We start from the raw sequence: 19,156 nt of genomic DNA on the forward strand, positions 1-19,156 counted from the left end.
GGTTGTTAACTAATGTCATAAAACAATATGTGTACTGACTGTTTAATGAGAAACTATTTGTTCTGTAAACCTTCATCTAAAGTACTATATATATATCTATACATATAAAGAGTTGGCTTAGGGAATGGTTTCAGTTCCGGGCTAATGGAGAGTCCGCGGGCCATGTCTTCCGGGGTCCCTCTAGTCTCAGTCAGACCATTAAGTCTGGTCCTTTTACTAGAATTTGAGTTCTGCACCCTACTTTTCTACTGCTCCATCAGGTATCTACAAATTTTTTGATACCTCTCTTCAAGAGGTAGGAAACCTGGTGGCGTAGTGGTTAAAACCTATGGCTGCTAACCAGAAGGTTGGTAGTTCAAATCCACCAGGTGCTCCTTGGAAACTCTATGGGGCAGTTCTACTCTGTACTATAGGGTCACTATGAGTTGGATTCAACTTGACAGCAATGGGTTTTTTAAGAGATAGAGATTCATACCTCTCCCATTGAATGAGAGTTGGTGACTTGCTTTGAACAAATAGGATGTGGTGGAACGGACCATAAGTGACTTCTGACACTAGGTCATAAAAGGCATTGTGGCTTCCTCTTTGCTTTCTTTCTGGGATCACTCACTCTGGGCGAAGCCAGCTGCCATGTTGAAAAGACACTCAAGAACCCATATGGAGAGAACCATGTGGTGAGGAACTGAGGCCTCCTCACAATAGACAATGAGGAACTAAGACCCCTTGCCCCTAGCCATGTGAGTTGGGCCACCTTGGTAGTAGATCCTCTAGCTCCAGTGAAGTCTTCAGGTGCTTGCATCCCTGGCTAAAGTCTTGACTGCAAGTCAAGCCTTGACTGAGAGACCCTGAGGCAGATCTACCCAGTTAAGTCTCTCCCAAGCTTGAGATAATAAATATTTGCAGTTTTAAGTCACAAAGTGTTGAAGTAGTTTGTTACACAGGTATAGCTATAGCAAATGAAGATTTTCCCTCCTTAAGAGCCTGTTTCTCTGGTATGACATATTTTTCCCCCTTTGGGTTAAATAAGTAAAAGTCAGTTTATCCTAAAACTTTATGAATTTTGAATTTTCATTCAAACAAAACTTTATTTCAAAAGCTTAATTTTAAATTATATTAGAAGGGAAAATAATGAAAGTTTGTATCATGGTTTTTTTAAAAAAGGTAATGAGAATGTTTTTCTCAGTTTGTATTTTGTTCATTTTTACAGCTGGATTCTGATGGCACCATTACTATAGAGGAGCAGATAGTCCTTGTGCTGAAAGCCAAAGTACAGTGTGAACTCAACATCACTGCTCAGCTCCAGGAGGGAGGTAAAGACACTAAGAAAATTGTATCCCACAAAGATTGCAGATTTCCCCTCTTATTTAGTGATAGAGAGATCTTAACAGTAATTCCCTATGTTTCCAAGTAGAGGGGCATGTATTGGAATAATGGCCTTTTTTTAAATCTCTTTACCCCACTTGTTCTTCCCTCCTTTGGAAGAAGTGACTTGCCTGATTAGTGAGTTTGGGTCTAGGAATAGGGTGCATGCACATTAGCCTCTTTCTTACGCATCTCTTTGGGATCTGCCTGCCTGCCGAGAGCACACATCTGGTCTGCCTTTGACACTGCAGTAGTCAGCTTTGTGAGCCAGGCTCTATCCCTGTGGGTATTGACTGCAGTTTTGGGTAGTTAGTAAGTGTAATTCCGGGGAGCAAATAAGCAAGCTATATTCACCAAAAAACTTTATAGGTAATAAAATTTCAATTGTAAATCCATCTGCCTGACTCCTTATGTATTTCTCAGTTAGTGCCAGATTCAAGTGGGAAAGGAAGGTGCTATTTACTGAGCTCCCCAAATTCCTAATAATTGGAATGCAGCAGATAATGTTCTTATACTGATGTCCCCATAATAAAATATACAATTTGATATCTGCTTTGTTCTAGTCTCCAAATGTTTTTTAAAATTTTTTTTGTAATTTATTTCTAACTTAAATGGTTATGATCAGGAATGTTGCCTCCATGATACTAATTTTTAAAAATGTGTTGAGACTTTAGGGCTTATATTGTCTTTTAACTGAAGAGTTTAGCTAGATAATTTATTAGTAACAATTATTACTAATACACAGTATTTGAATTTTAATAAAGATTTTTATTAAATTTTATTTCATTCCCTCCCCTATTAATTATAATAGGTATATTGAACTTAAGAAAATTTAAAGCTAACTAGTAACTTCCCCCTTCTCAAATAATATAAGGAGTTTGGAATACTTTAATTGCTTCTCAACTTATATGCTATTGTCATACTGGATTTTAGGTTTATCTTAATTTTATGTTATTGCACTATAAATTGTGCAGCCAAGATTTTTTAAGTGTATTCAACTGCTTACTATTTTTTTTTCCCTCACCATTCTGTTTTGCACTTCATTCTGAGATAATTTTCCTTCCTCCTGAAGTATATCTTTTAGGATTTGAGTTAGAATCTGTGTATAGTAAACTCTGTTTTTCTTTGTCTGCAAATGTCTTTATTTCAGTCTCAATATTTAAAGATAATTTTTTGGGACATATTATCACTGGTTGAAATTATTATTTTTTAGCACTTTGAAGATATTATTTTTGTTTTTTTTTTCTAGTTTTGTGTGTTACTGTTGAAAAATTAGTTCTCAGACTTTGTTGGTGATTATTTTTTTCTCTCTGGATCATTTTAAGATCTTCTATTTGACTTTCGTGTTCTGCAATTTTGCTCTGTATATAGCTATAGATTCATTGGATTTCCTGAATCAGAGGTCTGTGCCTTTATTCAGTGCTGGGAATGTCTCAGCTATTTTGTCTTTGAAAATTTGCTCCCCATTCTCTTTATTCTGTCCTTCTGAGACTTTAATTAGAAAAATGTGGGACCTTTCTACACTGTTCTCCATGTCTCCACATCTTATATTTCTTTTTTTTTTTTGGTCTCTCTACTACTGTTATAGTAATTTCTTTGAGTCTATTTTCCTCTTTACCAATTTTCTCTTTAGCTTAGTCTAATGTTTAAATTTGATAGTCTCTTGTGCCTTCAATATTCATTTAATCTTTTCTTTATTTAATTAAACCTATTTTGATAATTCCAGTAGCCACAGACTTTGTTGGTCAATGTTGACTACCACACATGGTGGTGTATTTTCTTGTGTATTTAATAATTCATGGTAAGAAATTCATGAAATTCAGTTTTAAAGTACATTCCTTCAGAGAACACTTACGTTTGCTTTTTCAAGGTACCTAGAAGAACTGACAGCCTAAGTTCACTTTAAACTAAATTTAGGTCACATATGAGCATAAGCTTACGGTTAGAAATTGTCAGGAAAGATGTTCTTTTTCTTCACTGCTCCTCTCCCAACTCCAAATGGAGCTAAGGCTGAAACAGATCGATCTTTTTCTGAAGGATGGTTTTATTTCTAGTTTACCCACCAAAGGAGCTATATTTTGGGGATTCAGACTTGATACAGGGATCCGCAATCCAATTTTCACACTTATCTGGCCTAAGTCTTCATCTTTTTTTGCCTAAACACCACCAAAACCCAAGCTCTAAGTCAATAAAAGCTCTAAGATAAGTCCAAATGCAGTACTTGCTGAGATATAGAATATTCTATGGCCTCAGATTGATTCCTATACTCTATAGCCATCTAAACCATACTTTAAAAATATGGTTTTCATTCTAATCTAGTCTTTGTAGATATGTTGTATTAGGTGGGAGTTCTCTGCATGGTTAGCCTGATAGTGCCAGAAAAGGGAATCCTTCATGCTACTCTCTAAAGAACACTGAGTGATATCTCAGATGTGCAGCTCTGCCAACAAGGAACAGCATCACCACATAGGAATTTGTAGAGATTATTATCTATGAGAGCTGAATGAATTATTTTCTATGAAGTCCATAAAATTTTGAGCTGGAAGATATCTTAGAGATTACCTAATCCAATATTATCATCTTTAATTTTTTTTTTTAACAGTTCAACAACTATGTGCCACCATGTATTGATGAATAAGATTCAGTCTTTGCTTGTGGAACTGATTTCTAGGGAGACAGACACTTTTTGTTGTGCTGCATAAGTTTAACAACAGAGGTATTCACAACTATGGGACCACTGAAAAGCATCTTAATTCATCAGGAGGTATCAGGGAATGCTTCCTGGAGGAATAATAATCTCATCTTAAAACTAAAGGATGAGTAAGAAGGAGGTAAAAAGCATTTCAGGGAAGAGGATATGCAAGGCAAGGCAGTGTGAGCAGTCACGTACCACATGCATTACACATAAAATAGCAAATTAACTAGATGTAAATTTATATAACATCGAAAATATGTGAAGAAGTCATATGAAACATGTAGATGAATAAATATTAAAAGAGAAAAGGCATTTTCTTTGAGATCCTTCTCCATTCAAATAGGATATAATTAAAGCTGGCCAAACTTTGGTCTACCTTTCAGTGAAAATGTCTAATTATTTTTAAATTCACTCAAAATATCTTCAATTTATACATATATTTAAAAAAAAGTTATTTAAAAATCACTAGCTAATTTAAGGAATTTTTATTTAAATTTTTTTTTAAAGAATCCTAAAGATTCCACAAGAAAACTACCAGAACTAACTGAAAGATTCAACAGAGTAGCAGGATATAAGATCAACATACAAAAATCAGTTGGATTCCTATATACCAACAAAGAGAACTTCAAAAAGGAAATCAGGAAAACAATACCATTTATAATAGCCTCTAAAAAGAAAATACTTGGGAATAAATCTAACTAGAGACATAAAAGACCTATACAAAGAAAACTACAAAACACTATTGCATGAAACTAAGAGACATACATAAATGGAAAACATACCATGCTGATGGATAGGAAGACTCAATATTGGGAAAAGGTCAATCTTACTGTCATGGATTGAATTGGGTCCCCCAAAAATACCTGTTAACTTGGCTGGGTCATGATTCCCAGTATTGTATGACTGTGTACCATTTTGTAATCTGATGTGATTTCCTTATGTGTTGTAAACTCTATCACTATGATGTAGTAAGATGCACTAGTGGCAGTTATACTGATGAGGTCAAGATTAGATAGTGTCTTAAGCCAATCTCTTTTGAGATATAAAAGAGAGAAGCAAGCAGAGACACATGGAAACCTCATACCACCAAGAAAGCAGTGCCGGGAGCAGAGTGCATCCTTTGGACCTGAGGTTCCTGCACAGAGTAGCTCCCAGATCAAGGGAAGATTGATGACACAGACCTTCCTCCAGGGCCAACAGAGAAAGCGTTCCCCTGGAGCTGATGCCCTGAATTTGGACTTTTATCCTACTTTACTGTAAGGAAATAAATTTCTCTTTGTTAAAGTTATGCACTTGTGGTATTTCTGTTATAGCAGCACTAGAATAACTAAGACACCTACCCAAAGCGATCTATAGATATAACCCAATCCAAATACCAACAGCATTCTTTATCGAGATGGAAAAACTAATGACCAACTTTATATGGAACGGAAAGAGGCCCCAGATAAGCAAAGCATTACTGAAGAGAAAGAACAAAGTAGGAAGCTTCACACTACCTGATCTCAGAACCTATTATACAGCCACAGTAGTCAAAACAGGCTGGTACTGGTACGACAGATACACAGACCAATGGAACAGAATCGAGAACCCAAATGTAAATCCATCCACCTATGGTCAACGAATCTTTTACAAAGGACCAAAGTCCATTAAATGGGGAAAAGACAGCCTTTTTAACAGATGGTGCTGGCAAAACTGAATGTCCATCTATAAAAAAATGAAACAGGACCCATACCTCACATCATACACAAAAACTAATTCACAATGGATCAGAGACCTAAATATAAAACCAAAAGTGTTAAAGATCATGGAAGAAAAATCAGGAACAATACTAGGAGCCCTAAAACATGGCATAAATTCAATACAAGCCATAGCTAACAATGTACAAATACCAGAAGATAAAGTAGATAACTGGGAGCTTCTGAAAATTAAACACTTAAGCTTATCAAGAGACTTCACCAAAGAGTAAAAAGAGAACCTACAGACTGGGAAAAAATTTTTGGCTATGACATATCTGACAAGGGTCTAATTTCTAAAATCTATAAGATACTGCAAAGTTGTAACAGTAAAAAGACAAATAATCCAATTAAAAAATGGGCAAAGGATAGGAAAAGACACATCACCAAAGAAGACATTCAGGTGGCTTAACAAACACATGAGGAAGTACTTGTGATCATTAGCCGTTAGAGAAATGCAAATCAAAATTACAATGAGATATCATCTCACCCTGACATTGCTGGCATGGATGAAAGAAACCCAGAAACTAACAAATGTTGGAGAGGTTGTGGGGAGATTGGAACTCTTATGCACTGCTGATGGGAATGTAAAATGGTACAACCACTATGAAAAATGATATGGTGCCTCCTTGAAAAGCTAGAAATAGAAATACCATATGATCCAGCAATCCCACTCCTACGAATATATCCTAGAGAAATAAGAGCCCTCACACGATTAGACATATGTACACCAATGTTCATTGCAGCATTATTCACAACAGCAAAAAAGATGGAAACAACCTGAATGCTCATCAGTAGATGACTAGATAAACAAATTATGGTTCATACACACAATGGAATACGCAATGGTGAATCTGCAAAACATCTCACAACATGGATGAATCTGGAGGGCATTATGCGGAGTGAAGTAAGTCAATCTCAAAAGAACAAATATTGTATGAGACCGCTGTTATAAAAACTCAAGAAAAGGTTTACACACAGAAAAAAACAATCTTTGATGATTACGAGAGAGGGGAGGGGAAAACACTAACTAGATAGACAAGTGTTAACTTTGGTGAAAGGAAAGAAAACACAGAATATTGGGAAAATCAACACAACTTGATCAAGGCAGAGCTATAGAAGCTTCCGAGACACATCCAAACACCTTGAGGGAATGAGTTACTGGGGCTGAGGGCTGGGGATCGATCATGGTCTCAGGGGACACGTAAGTCAACGGGCAAAACATAGTCCATAAAGAAAATGTTCTATATCCTACTTTGGCGAGTAGCATCTGGGGTCTTGTTAACAGCTTGTGAGCAGCCATCTAAAGTACATCTATTCGTCTCATCACGTTCAGAGCAAAGGAGAATGAAGAAAACCAAAGATGCAAGGAAAATATCAGTCCAAAGGACTAATGGACCACAGGAACCACAGCCTCCACCAGCCTGAGCCCAGAAGAAATAGATGATGCCCGGCTACCACTACCTACCACTCTGACGGGATCACAACAGAGGGTTCCGGACAGAACGGGAGAAAAATGTAGAACAAAATTCAAATTCACAAAAAAAGACCAGACTCACTGGTCTGACAGAGACTGGAGGGACTCCTGAAACTGTGGTCCCCAGATACCCTGCTAACAGAGAACTGAAGCCACTCCTGAAGTCCACCTTTCAGCCAAATATTAGACAGGCCTATAAAACAAACAATAACACACGTGAGGAATGTGCTTCTTAGCTCAATCAAGTATAGGAGACCTAATGGGCAACACTTGACCAAAATCAAAGCCAAGAAGGCAGGAAGGGACAGAAAACCTGGAAGAATGGACATGGGGAACCCGGGGTATAAAGGGAAAGGGGAGGGGGGAGTGCTGACACAATGTGAGGATTGCAATGTCATGAAACAATTTGTGTATAAATTTTTGAATGAGAAACTAATTTGCACTGTAAACTTTCCCCTAAACCACAATAAAAAAAAATTAAGATTGAGAGATGTGTATAAAAATGTTTAGGAGTAAGATATTATGTTGTTGGGAATTTACTTTAAAATACCGCAGCAAACAATATATTAGATGAAATAAATATGCTAAAACAGTAATAACAGTTTATTCTAAGTTATGAGTATATAATATTTTCTTTCTGAAAATTTTTATAATTAAGAAATAAAAATTTTTCTAATGTTTGTGAAAAAAAGATGTAAATATGTATACCTAATTATAAAACTATTCAATTATTTAAAAACAAAAATGACAATATTATTTATCCCAGTTCTACTTCTGAAAAAAGACCAAGTTAGATTCTTCAAATTTTAGACTGTCTAAATATGGTTTGAAAAGCTTCATTACTAATTAGTTTGTCTTGGCACACATAAAAGATTACAAGAATTACAACTAATGGTGTTAATTTATAAAGGGAGTTTGATGAGTCATTAGTCAATTAATGTCTTGCCAAATAATGGAAGCATTTACTCACATATGATGGGAAATAATTATCCAAAAGAAGATGCTAATTAAAGTTCTGTGTTATTATAGGAGGTCATTATTTACCCAGTCTTTTCAACTTTCTATGAATATTTGTCTGTCTTTTTGTCAAAGAGTCATCAGAGAAATAAAACTGACTGTAAATGAACATGATCTACAGAAACATTATTTTGGGAGAGTATTGGTCTCTGAATTTTGGGGGGTGTATAGGCTGGTGGTGGTGGTGGGATCTTGTGGGCACCTACAAAACTGTACCTCTTAAAGCATAAAGAAAAAATCACAATTTTTCCATAGCAATTTTAAAATGACATAGTTACAAAATAAACTAGTCATTGGATGTTACAGTTGTATGAAGATTTTATTCCATTATGTGACTACCTCTTGCCAGAAAATAGTATATGACTATCCAGCATAGATTTTAGAGGAACAATCAGGTTACAGGAAAACAAGAATGTATGTCCTGGCTCAATTTTTATAGATTTCACAATAGATATCAGGTATAAGATTGAGCAGTCCAGATAAATAAAGACATGTGACTTGCTAATGGCATTGGAATGGATGGGAAGCCATATGGGATGCTATCAAGATATAGGAAAGAGTCTAGAGTGAAGTTGATGGGAGAGGTTCATTCAAAACACTCTGTATAAACAAGAAGGAAAGAAATAAAAAAGCCGGTAATGGTGGAAAGAGAGGCAGGAGACGCTGTGCAACTGAAGCAGGAGCCAGGGTGATGAATTTTTGGGTCATTTGTGATGATATAGAGCCTCAGCTTGTATTATGTGGGCAAAGTGAGGCTGTTTCCAAGAAAATGGTCTCTTCTACAAGAACACTGTGGGCAAGGGAAAGCATTTTTTCTTATTGCTTCAGCAATCCACAAAGCAAATAAAGTAGTTGTTTCTATGTGATGTGTTGAACGGTAAAAAATTTCAGGTTTATGCTGAATTATTTTCTGTAGTGGACAGTGTTTTGATGGGTTCTGTTATCTGACTTCAAAACCAAACAAACAAACTGACACCATAATCATTAGCTCAAAGAAATACACTCACCTAAAGTTAGTGTAACTGGTAACTGAAAAACTCAGAAAGCTATAATAAATAGTACTTGTGGGAGGCAGAATAATGGCCCTCCAAAGATGTCCACAGCCTAATCCCTGATGTTATGCCTGTGTATGTTACCTTATGTGATAAAAGGCATTTTGCAGATGGGATTAAGGTTAGGGACCTTAATACAGGGAGATTATCCTGGATTATTTTGGTGCGCCCAGTGTAATCACATGGACCCTTAAAAGTGGAAGAGGAAGGCAGAAGCATCACTCAGACGTGGCAAAAGGGGAGAGTGCAGGAAAGATTTGAAGTGTGAGAAGAACTAGACCTTCCCTTGCTGACTTGAAAGATGGAGAAAGGCGCCACGAACCAAGGACTGCAAGCATCTTCTAAAAGCTGGGAACAGCTCTCAGCTGACAGCCAGCAAGGACCTTTGTCCTACGACTGCAAAGAACTGAATTCTGCCAACAACCCAAATGCACAAGGAAACAGATTGATTTGTAACTAATACATGTGCAATTGTTTAAATCTTTTTAATTTGCACAAATCAAATGTTCCAATTAACTGGGCCTTTGATGAGGTTAGTAGGTGAGTTCTGGGCATTTGCATATATCTACCTGTGATGGTTAAGATTGTGTGTCAGCTTGGCTGGGCCATGATTCTCAGTGTTTAAATGTGATCACTCCCATGATTGCATATACTGTGACTAGCCAATCAGATGAAAGGGAGTTTCCTTGGGGGTGTGGCCTGCATCTGAATATAAGCAGACGTTCTGGCTTTTTGCTCACTCTGGCTCCTGCGGCTGCCTCCTTTCATCTCATCTCTTTGTCTTGGGACTTGAGCTGTCAGCTTATCTGCTGAACTTGGAATTCATCAATCTTCACAGCCTGTGAGCGGGAGCCCTGCTCTCTGACCTGCCAGTCTTGGGCTTGCCAGCTTCTGCGGCTGAGTGACTTGGGAGAGGCCTCTACCCCGACCCACAGACTTGGGACGTCTAGCCTCTACAATCTCATGAGCTGTTTCCTTGATATAAATCTCTCTCTGTATATATTTTTATGCTTTACTTGTTTTCTTCTCTAGAGAACCCAACCTAAGACTCTATCCCATTCTAGTTTCTAAAACTACCAATTTGTTTTCTATTTTACCACAGGCAGAGATCTGAAATTTTGTATATTTGAATGCATTTATTCTCTGTTCCAACTAAATTTTTGTTTGTATGCTTTTTAATTTCTATCCTCACCAGAGGGAAATTGTATCCCAGAATGGGATGGACTAATTTGTTGGCCCAGAGGAACAGTGGGGAAAATATCGGCTGTCCCATGCCCTCCTTATATTTATGACTTTAATCATAAAGGTATTGTATTTTTCTGAAATGATTAATTTGAAACAGAATTTGACTTTACTTTTTTTTTTTTTTAAATAGACTCTATGGGAACTGAGCAATTTCAACATCTCTCTTCATGTCTTTACAGGAGTTGCTTTCCGACATTGTAACCCCAATGGAACATGGGATTTTATGCACAGTTTAAATAAAACATGGGCCAATTATTCAGACTGCCTTCGCTTCCTGCAGCCAGATATCAGCATAGAAAAGGTAATTGTATTTTTGTATTATGAAACTCTAAAGGAAAACAAAATAATGTTTTTATGTAATTCTTGGTTATCAGCCATTATAGATAAAAACCCTTTTATTCTATAACATGATGATTATAAAAAGCGGATCTCCTAATTTCACATCAGGATTTTTTCCAATATAGTAATCATATATAAACTTTGAAAACTTCCAGACAGTTACTTGTAAGTCATACCTGGTGGTTTAAAAGCCAAGCTTTAATTCATAGTGCTTAGACCCCTTGCGTAAAAATACATGATAATAATATATGCATATGATGCTAGAAGTTTACATGATAAATGGATGTATGAATGATTTTTTTGAGGACCCTGACCAGACAGAATCTACCATGCATAAACTCTCCCAACATTAGATTTTCCTTTTTGCCTGATGATGTTTTTGGTGGAAAGAGCAGTAAGAGAGAAGTGGTAAGTTGAAGATTTCTTTATTATTACTGTTGCTATCACATATATATTAGTTGCAATTAATATTGCTATTAAAATTAATAGTCCCAACTTCCTTTCTTACCTTTCTTCTTTTCTAACATAAAGCACTATCACCTTACTGAACTCTTTAGTTAGTAAGTTGCTGAATGATCTTCAGTATGTATTTCATCGCTGACAAGGTTCTTAAATAAAATTAGTCAATGGGAAGAATTTTTCATAGATAAAGTTTGTCAGTGTTGGGAGATTATTACTCTACAACAGAACTAAAGTCAATGTTGAGTTACTATAAAATGCTTCAAAATGATTTCATTTTCAATGACAGAAAGAAACATTCACTGGTATTTACTATACTTTGTAATGAATTTTGTTATGCTTTAAATGGTGAAAACTGGAGGTCTTTCACAGCTTTTAAATGGCCATTAAATTAAATCATGGTTTTATTTATACACAATTCTAACTTTATAACCATTTTTTGTGATTACTGTGTATACCAAGAAGCAAAACAATTAAGGATGGTTGGTATACCCAAGACATGTACTATTTCATATAAAACAGGTTAAAAAGTTAACTGAAACATTTGAAGAATTTCATTAGCATAAATAATGTTAATTTTATGTGCTTATTTAAAAAGATAAAAAGTGTTTTCTATTGTTGACAATCCTAAAATAATAATTTAAGAAAGTTTAAGAAAAATAAATATCAGCTAATAAAACTATTTATCTCCTAAAGTTTTTATATACTGGAGGGCAAAATGGTATTACCTATTGATGAGTTATAATTTATTAGTGGTTATAATTAATTTTTTTTTAATAAGGAAGGAAAAGGAAAATACATGTGTGTATTTAGAAAAAAATGGCACCTCTTTATTGAAGAAATAAGACTAAGATATTTTTGAATATCTATTATTTTGTTAAGTAATTTCTACATCATTTGCTTGGTAAAGTTAGGTAATGATTTTTAATAAAAAGAAGGGAAGGAACTATTATGATAAGGCACAGAGTTATTAAATTCTTTAGAGTATGATATTTAAAACATTAGCATACTGTAGAAATTACCATGTAGTATATCTCATGCCTAAAGGCGATCTGACCTTTTGGAAAGCAGTTTGGCAATATATATCAAAACACCTGAAAGGGGTCATATCCTTTAATCTTACAATTTTACTTCTAAGATTCAAGCATAAGAATTTAAGGTGGGGAGAACTTAATGAAGAAAATGCTCACTGAAGCATTGTTATTTTTTTTTTTCATGAATAAACTCATTTAGTTTATTGCATGGTAGTCACAGTAAGGCACACAGGTAAGACCATAAGACATTCAATTAGGATCAGAGAATCGTGACAATGAAAGATTAGTCAAGTGATTAGAATCCAAATCTTTAGACATCAAGCTTTTACCTTCCTACCAAGGAAGGCTTGACCAGGGCTTGTGCTCAGTGGAGGTTCCCTCACAGCTGGGGTCTGAGGACAACAGTGGCGGGCAAAGTCTGCCACTGCACTCTTTCAGTAAATGTGCCAAAGTCCAGGGTTCATATGTGATTTTCTCACCTTGACTTTGAAGCATTAATTTTTATAGTGAATACTTTGAAAAATTTAAGTTTCCAGTAAAGGAATGGTTTAAATAAGCTCACATATATGTATTTTTTGTAAAGAATTTGCAATGTCCTGGGAAATTCTTTTGTTTCACAGTTAACTGAAAAACAAACAAACAAACCGAAGAAGGTACTGAACTTTTATGTAAATTGTGACAGCAGATACTTAAAACAATAGGAAATGATGCATAGAAATAGAATGAAAGGAAATACATGAAATGTTAAGTGTTTATTTTTTGTTGGTGAGAATTTGATTTTTCCTTCTCTCTTTTGTATTTTACACATTATCCCAATATTTTCTATAATAAACTTTAATATTTTATTAACAGAAAATAACATGTAGTAAATAATGCTTAAAACAAGACAAAACAGAATACAAAGACATCTGCTTTCAGTCAGGATGTAGGAAATTGAAACTATCAGAATAAGTTGAATAAGATGCAAAATCAATAATTTTTAGAAACCTATCAGCAGGCCGAGGAAGCAAAGAAATCTAAATGAACCAACTCCAGAAATGGGCAAGTCCTTCCTACGAGAGGAGAGACCTATGGCTGCATTCATTTCTGGGACTATTGCATAAGGGGTACAACCACATCATAGAAAGTGATTAAAAGAAAAGAATCAAACTTTTAAACCAACTTTTAACAGACAGGGCTGGTGTAAGGGCATAGAATTCCAAGGAGAGCGTGCCAGTCACAGTGACTTCTCATCCACCAGCCAATTCTTTCCTATGGAGCTTTCACGGAGTTTATGGAGGCGATATACCAAAGGCTAGGGATAGTGAAGAAGGGCTAAAAGAAATCCTCTAAGATTTGCATGGGACCCTCACAGAATGAAAGGCAGCAGTTAGCTGAAGGTGTAGGGCAGAACAGAGGAGCTGAGGGATATCCCCTGAGGCACATGAGGCCCCCACTAAATGCCTGACTGCTGCAGCCATAGATGGGGGATGGACAGCTGAAAAAGAGCCACTGAGATGCACAGGGCTCTCATCAAGTGCATGGTTGCTGCAGCTCACTGAAGGCTTGGGAAAGAGGAGAACTAAGAGAAATGCCAAAGGGGTGCTGAGAAAGATCTCCCTAAGGTGCAAGGGATCTAGAGCAAGGCGGTGTCAAGCTGGGGTCAGAGCAGTGGGATAGAATAAAAATAATTTCTATTGACCTCTCTTCCAGTTCACTGATCCTTTGTTCTGTGTCCAGTCTCTTGTTGACTTCATTTTTTATGTTGTACTTTTCAGTTCTAGAATTTTCATTTGGTTCTTTTTAAAGTTTTCCTTTCTTTGCTGAATTTCCCATCTGTTCACACATTTTATGCACCTTTTCATTAGATCATCTAACATATTTATAATACTTATTATTAAGTCTCATCTGTGAATTGTAACATCTGAATCATCTTATTTTTACTCTTGATTTTGGGTCAAATTTTTCTTTTCTCTGCCTTATGGTATTTGATTACATGCCAGACATTGTAGGTAATAGACTGAAATATATACTATTTACCCCCTGAAATGGGCAGGCCTGTTCCTCTGTCAGATTGGTTGGGGTGGGAAGGTTGAATTACTTTAATTTGTTGTTAAATTGGTTTTATGTTTTGATAGCAGAATCAAGACTTACCCTTGACAGAGCAGCTTGGGATCAGAGCACTAGTAACCTTCTGAGAATAATACATAGGTTTTAGTCCATCTGGCAGCTTACCAAGCCACAGAAGCATTCTATCTGCTTTTGAAACCATCCATCAGCTTTTCCAGTTGCTGGGAATTTCACTTTACTTTCCAGCTCTGACCCAGGCTTTCTGTACCTCCTTCCACCGTGCTACCCTGCCCCCAGTCTTCAGCTAGACACTGCCTTGCTCTAGATGAAGACCCCTTGTGTCTTAGAGACATCTTTTTAAGTTTTCCTTCAGCATTTCTCTTAGCTCTCCTGTCTTCCTCAAGCCTTCAGTGAGCTCCAGCAACAACTTGGATGAATCTCTCGGGTATTACGCTGAGTGAAAAAAAAAAGCCAATCTCAGACACATACTGTATGATTCCATTAATATAACATTAATGAAATGACAAATTATAGAGCTGGAAAACAGATTAATGGTTGACAGGGGTTAGGATGATGGGGGAGGGGGTAGGTGTGACTATAAAGGGATAGCACAAGGGAGATCTTTGTGGTAATGGAGCAGTTCTGTATCTTGATTTATTATACAAACCTACATATGTGATAAAAAGACATAGAACTATACACACACACACTATACCAATGTCAAATTCCTGGTTTTGATATGTAGTATGTAAAATGCAATCATTGGGAGATAACTGAATGAAAGGTAAAGGGGATATTTCTTACTATCTAGGTAACTTTCTGTTCATCTGCAATTATTTCAAAATTAAAAAATTAAAAAAAAGAATCACTAATATACATAATGGTCAATGAATCTCAAAATAGTATGTTGACAAAAAAAAGCCTGAGATAAATGTATATGTACTATATGATTCTATGAAATCCAAGAATAGTCAGCAAGTATATGAAATATATGAATAGGTAAAAGCCAATTTGTGGTGACAGTGGTTACCTGGAGGTGAGTAGTGGGTGGTTTTGTGACTAACAAGGGGCACAAATCAACTTGATTGCCAAAGCCCGTCAAACAATTTACTTAAGATGTGCATATTTTATTTTATGTAAATTATAATTCAATTAAAAAGTTTAAAAAAAAAACCCTAGAAAATATATTCCAAAAATTACATATTCTTCTTGCTAGTTTTCTGGTAGAACTGTCCTGTAACATGTTTGTATATCTCTTCTCCTCCAGCAAGAATTCTTTGAACGCCTCTATGTCATGTACACTGTTGGATACTCCATATCCTTTGGTTCCCTGGCTGTGGCTATTCTCATCATTGGTTACTTCAGGTGAGTGACTCTCAATCACTCTTTCTCCATGAAGGGACAGGTTCTGCTTCCGACACATAGAAGACACAGAGGTCTTACAAAATATTTTCCTGGAACACAAGACTTTGAATTCAGCACAGTTAATTATTCATGAGAAATTAAGTTGTTTTACTTTTTGTTTAAAAACTTCAAGCACTGAAGCTGTATGAAACTTTTAACCAGTACATATGCATTACAGTGTATTTGTTTGCAAAGTGATACAGAGCAGAGTTGAATGAGTTATAAAAATTTTCTTTCATGATGTAATGGCTTATTTCACTTTACTGAGATGATTTTGATGATCAGATTCTCTGATGCTCACATATAGATAGGTAGTATTTATCGCTTTTGTTGTGATTTATTTTCATTTATTTATTTATTTATTTATATTGTACTTTAGATGAAGGTTTACAGAACAAACTAGCTCCACATTAAACAATTGTTGTGGTTTATTTTTTACTCGATTTTGTTGTGGTTTATTTTTTACCCACTTTTGTCCAATTCAATTCAACTTAAGTCAACACAAAATTTTGAGCACCAATATGAAGATATAAGAGTGAACAACATATGTAGGATGTATGCATAATGCTCATCACAGTTGATGTGTGATACAAATATCTGAGAAAACAATTGGTATTCTAGTATTCCTTGTCAAGTGCTTTAATTTTGTCCTATAAGGATTGTTGTTATTGTTAGCTGCCGTCAAGGTGGCTCTGACTCATGGCCATCTTACGTGTAACAGAACAAAATGCTGCCCAGTCTTGTGCTATCCTTACAATTGTTGGTATGTTTGAGCCCATTGTTGCAGCCACTGTGTCAGTCCATTTCATTGAGGGTCTCCCTCTTTTTGCTGACATTATATTTACCAAGCATGATGCTAATGAAGTTTTTAAGCATAAGTTTAACACAATTCGATTTGTGGATTATAGAGGGATTCCTCAAAACAAGCTTGTGAAGTTGGCTTGGCAGGTATTATCACATTTTAGAGACTAGGAGACTAGAGCTCAGTGTCTAAGGTAACAGTGTCAAGAGGTGGTCAAGCTGCAAAGGGAACCTCTTTAGCCAGAGTTCATTCCACTACAGTAAGCTTAGCTGTGATCATTCTTCTTGCAAAATTTTGCTGAAGATAATTCAAAAACAGTTGCGGCAGTACATCAACAGGAAACTGCCAGAGGTTCAAGCCAGATTCAGAAGACGATGTGGAACGAACGATATCATTGCTAATGTCAGATGGATCTTGGCTGAAAGCCGAGAATACTAGAAAGAAGTTTACCTGTGTTTTATTGACTATGCAAAGGTATTTGACTGTGTGGATCATAACAAATTATGTATAACATTGTGAAGAGTGAGAATTCCAGATCACTTAATTGTGCTCGTGAGGAAACTGTACATAGACTAAGAGGCGGTTGTTCAAAAAGAATAAGGGGATAATGCATGGTTTAAAATTAGGAAATTTGTGCATCAGGGTTGTATCCTTTCACCATTACTTATTCAATCTGTATGCTGAGCAAATAATCCCAGAAGCTGGACTATGTGAAGAAGAATGTGGCACCAGGATTGAAGGAAGACTTGCTTCCTGAAAACGAAGAGAACTTGAAATACTTACTGATGAAGATCAAAGACTGCAGCCTTCAGTATGGATTACACTTCAACATAAAGAAAACAAAAATCCTCACAACTGGACCAATAAGCAACATCATGATAAATGGAGAAAAGATTGAAGTTGCCAAGGATTTCATTTTGCTTGGATCCACAGTCAACACCCATGGAAGCAGCAGTCAAGAAATCAAAGAATGTATTGCATTGGACAAATCTGCTACAAAAAACCTCTCTAAAGTGGTAAAAGGCAAAGATGTCACTTTGAGAACCAAAGTGCGCCTGACCCAAGCCATGGTATTTTCAGTTGCCTCATATATATGTGAAAGCTGGACAGTGAATAAAGAAGACTGGAGAATAACTGAAGCCTTTGAATTATGGTGTTGGTGAAGAATATTGAATATACCAGGGACTGCTAGAAGAATGAACAAATCTATCTTGAAAGAAGTACAGCCAGAATGCTCCTTAGAATTGAGGATGGTGAGACTTTGCCTTATGTACTTTGGACATGTTATCAGAAGGGACCAGTCTCTAGAGAAGGACATCATGCTTGGTAAAGCGGAAGATCAGCGAAAGAGAGAAAGACTCTCAACCAGATGGATTGACACAGTGGCTACAACAACGGGCTCAAACATAGCAATGATTGCAAGGATGGCACAGGACCAGGCAGTGTTTCATTCTGTTGTACACAGCATCGCTATGAATTAGAACTGACTTGACAACACCTAACAACAACAAAGAGCCTAGCTGTGTTTGTTCAGAATGATAGATAATTCTTTATGAGAAAGAAAATTCTACAGAATAATGCAGGAGAATACAAATGACTAATAATTCTTCAATTTATATAATAATTCATGACAGTATTTATTTAATAGTAAATTCTTTCTATACAACAAAAAATTCTACAAAAATTACAGAAGATTTTCTGTTTCACCACATAAAATACTCCTCTAATTAGGATAGTAAATAGCATTGAGTCTCTTAAAAATCAAAACCTGGAGGTGGGGCCAAGATGGTGGAGTAGTCAGATTCTTCCGGTGGACCCTCTTACAACAAAGACCCAAAAAAACAAGTGATTCGATTATATATGACAATCTAGGAGCCCTGAACATTAAAGGCAAAGTTGAGGAACCGGACCAAGTGGCAGGGGGAGGGAGAGATGGTTCGGAAGCAGCGAGGAGGTGCCAGACCTGAACTGGCAAGAGCCTGAGCCCTTCAGGCCTGATCAGCCAGGGGGTGAATGGTGAGGCAGGCAAGCAACATGCTCAGGAGGCACGTTTTCCGCACCAGGAGAGACCCAGCCGCTGAGAGTCCACTCAGCCACGCGGAACCGGTGAGAAGCAGCCCTCGACTGCCGAAAGATAAGTATTTGCGTCTGGCCCACTGTGCGGATCAAAAACAACCCCTTCAAGTAAAAACCTCTCTCCCATTTACCTCCCCACTCCCTGCTCTGCACTGGGTCCTGGACTGGCCTCAGAAATTGCCGAGTCCTCTGGGCCAGAGGTGGGATCTTTCACATGCCCTGAGCCATTCTCCCTGCCTTGGAGAGTGAACAAATTAACAAATGGGAAAAAATAAACTGCTGGCTCCCCTAAGCCAGGAACTCAGGCATAAGGGATCCATGGACTTTGAGTGCCTTTCCCCCTGCATAGACTTGTGTGGGCCCATCTCAACAGCATAGGCCATCATTACCGCAGTACAACAGGGTATATACC

The 19,156-nt window shown here is 36.7% G+C and overlaps 1 protein-coding gene across 1 annotated transcript in view; it reads left to right on the forward strand.

Moving 5' to 3' along the window:
• PTH2R (parathyroid hormone 2 receptor) overlaps positions 1-19,156 on the forward strand; it is an 86,480-nt gene that overhangs the window by 25,988 nt on the left and 41,336 nt on the right. The window contains exons 2-5 of the mRNA XM_004378289.2: positions 1,208-1,310; positions 10,532-10,642; positions 10,761-10,882; positions 15,730-15,827. Of these exons, the coding sequence (XP_004378346.1) occupies positions 1,208-1,310; positions 10,532-10,642; positions 10,761-10,882; positions 15,730-15,827 (434 nt within the window). The remainder of the gene's footprint in view (positions 1-1,207; positions 1,311-10,531; positions 10,643-10,760; positions 10,883-15,729; positions 15,828-19,156) is intronic.

Source organism: Trichechus manatus, unplaced genomic scaffold (genome assembly GCF_000243295.1).
Source record: "Trichechus manatus latirostris isolate Lorelei unplaced genomic scaffold, TriManLat1.0 scaffold00056, whole genome shotgun sequence".
Taxonomy (NCBI): domain Eukaryota; kingdom Metazoa; phylum Chordata; class Mammalia; order Sirenia; family Trichechidae; genus Trichechus; species Trichechus manatus.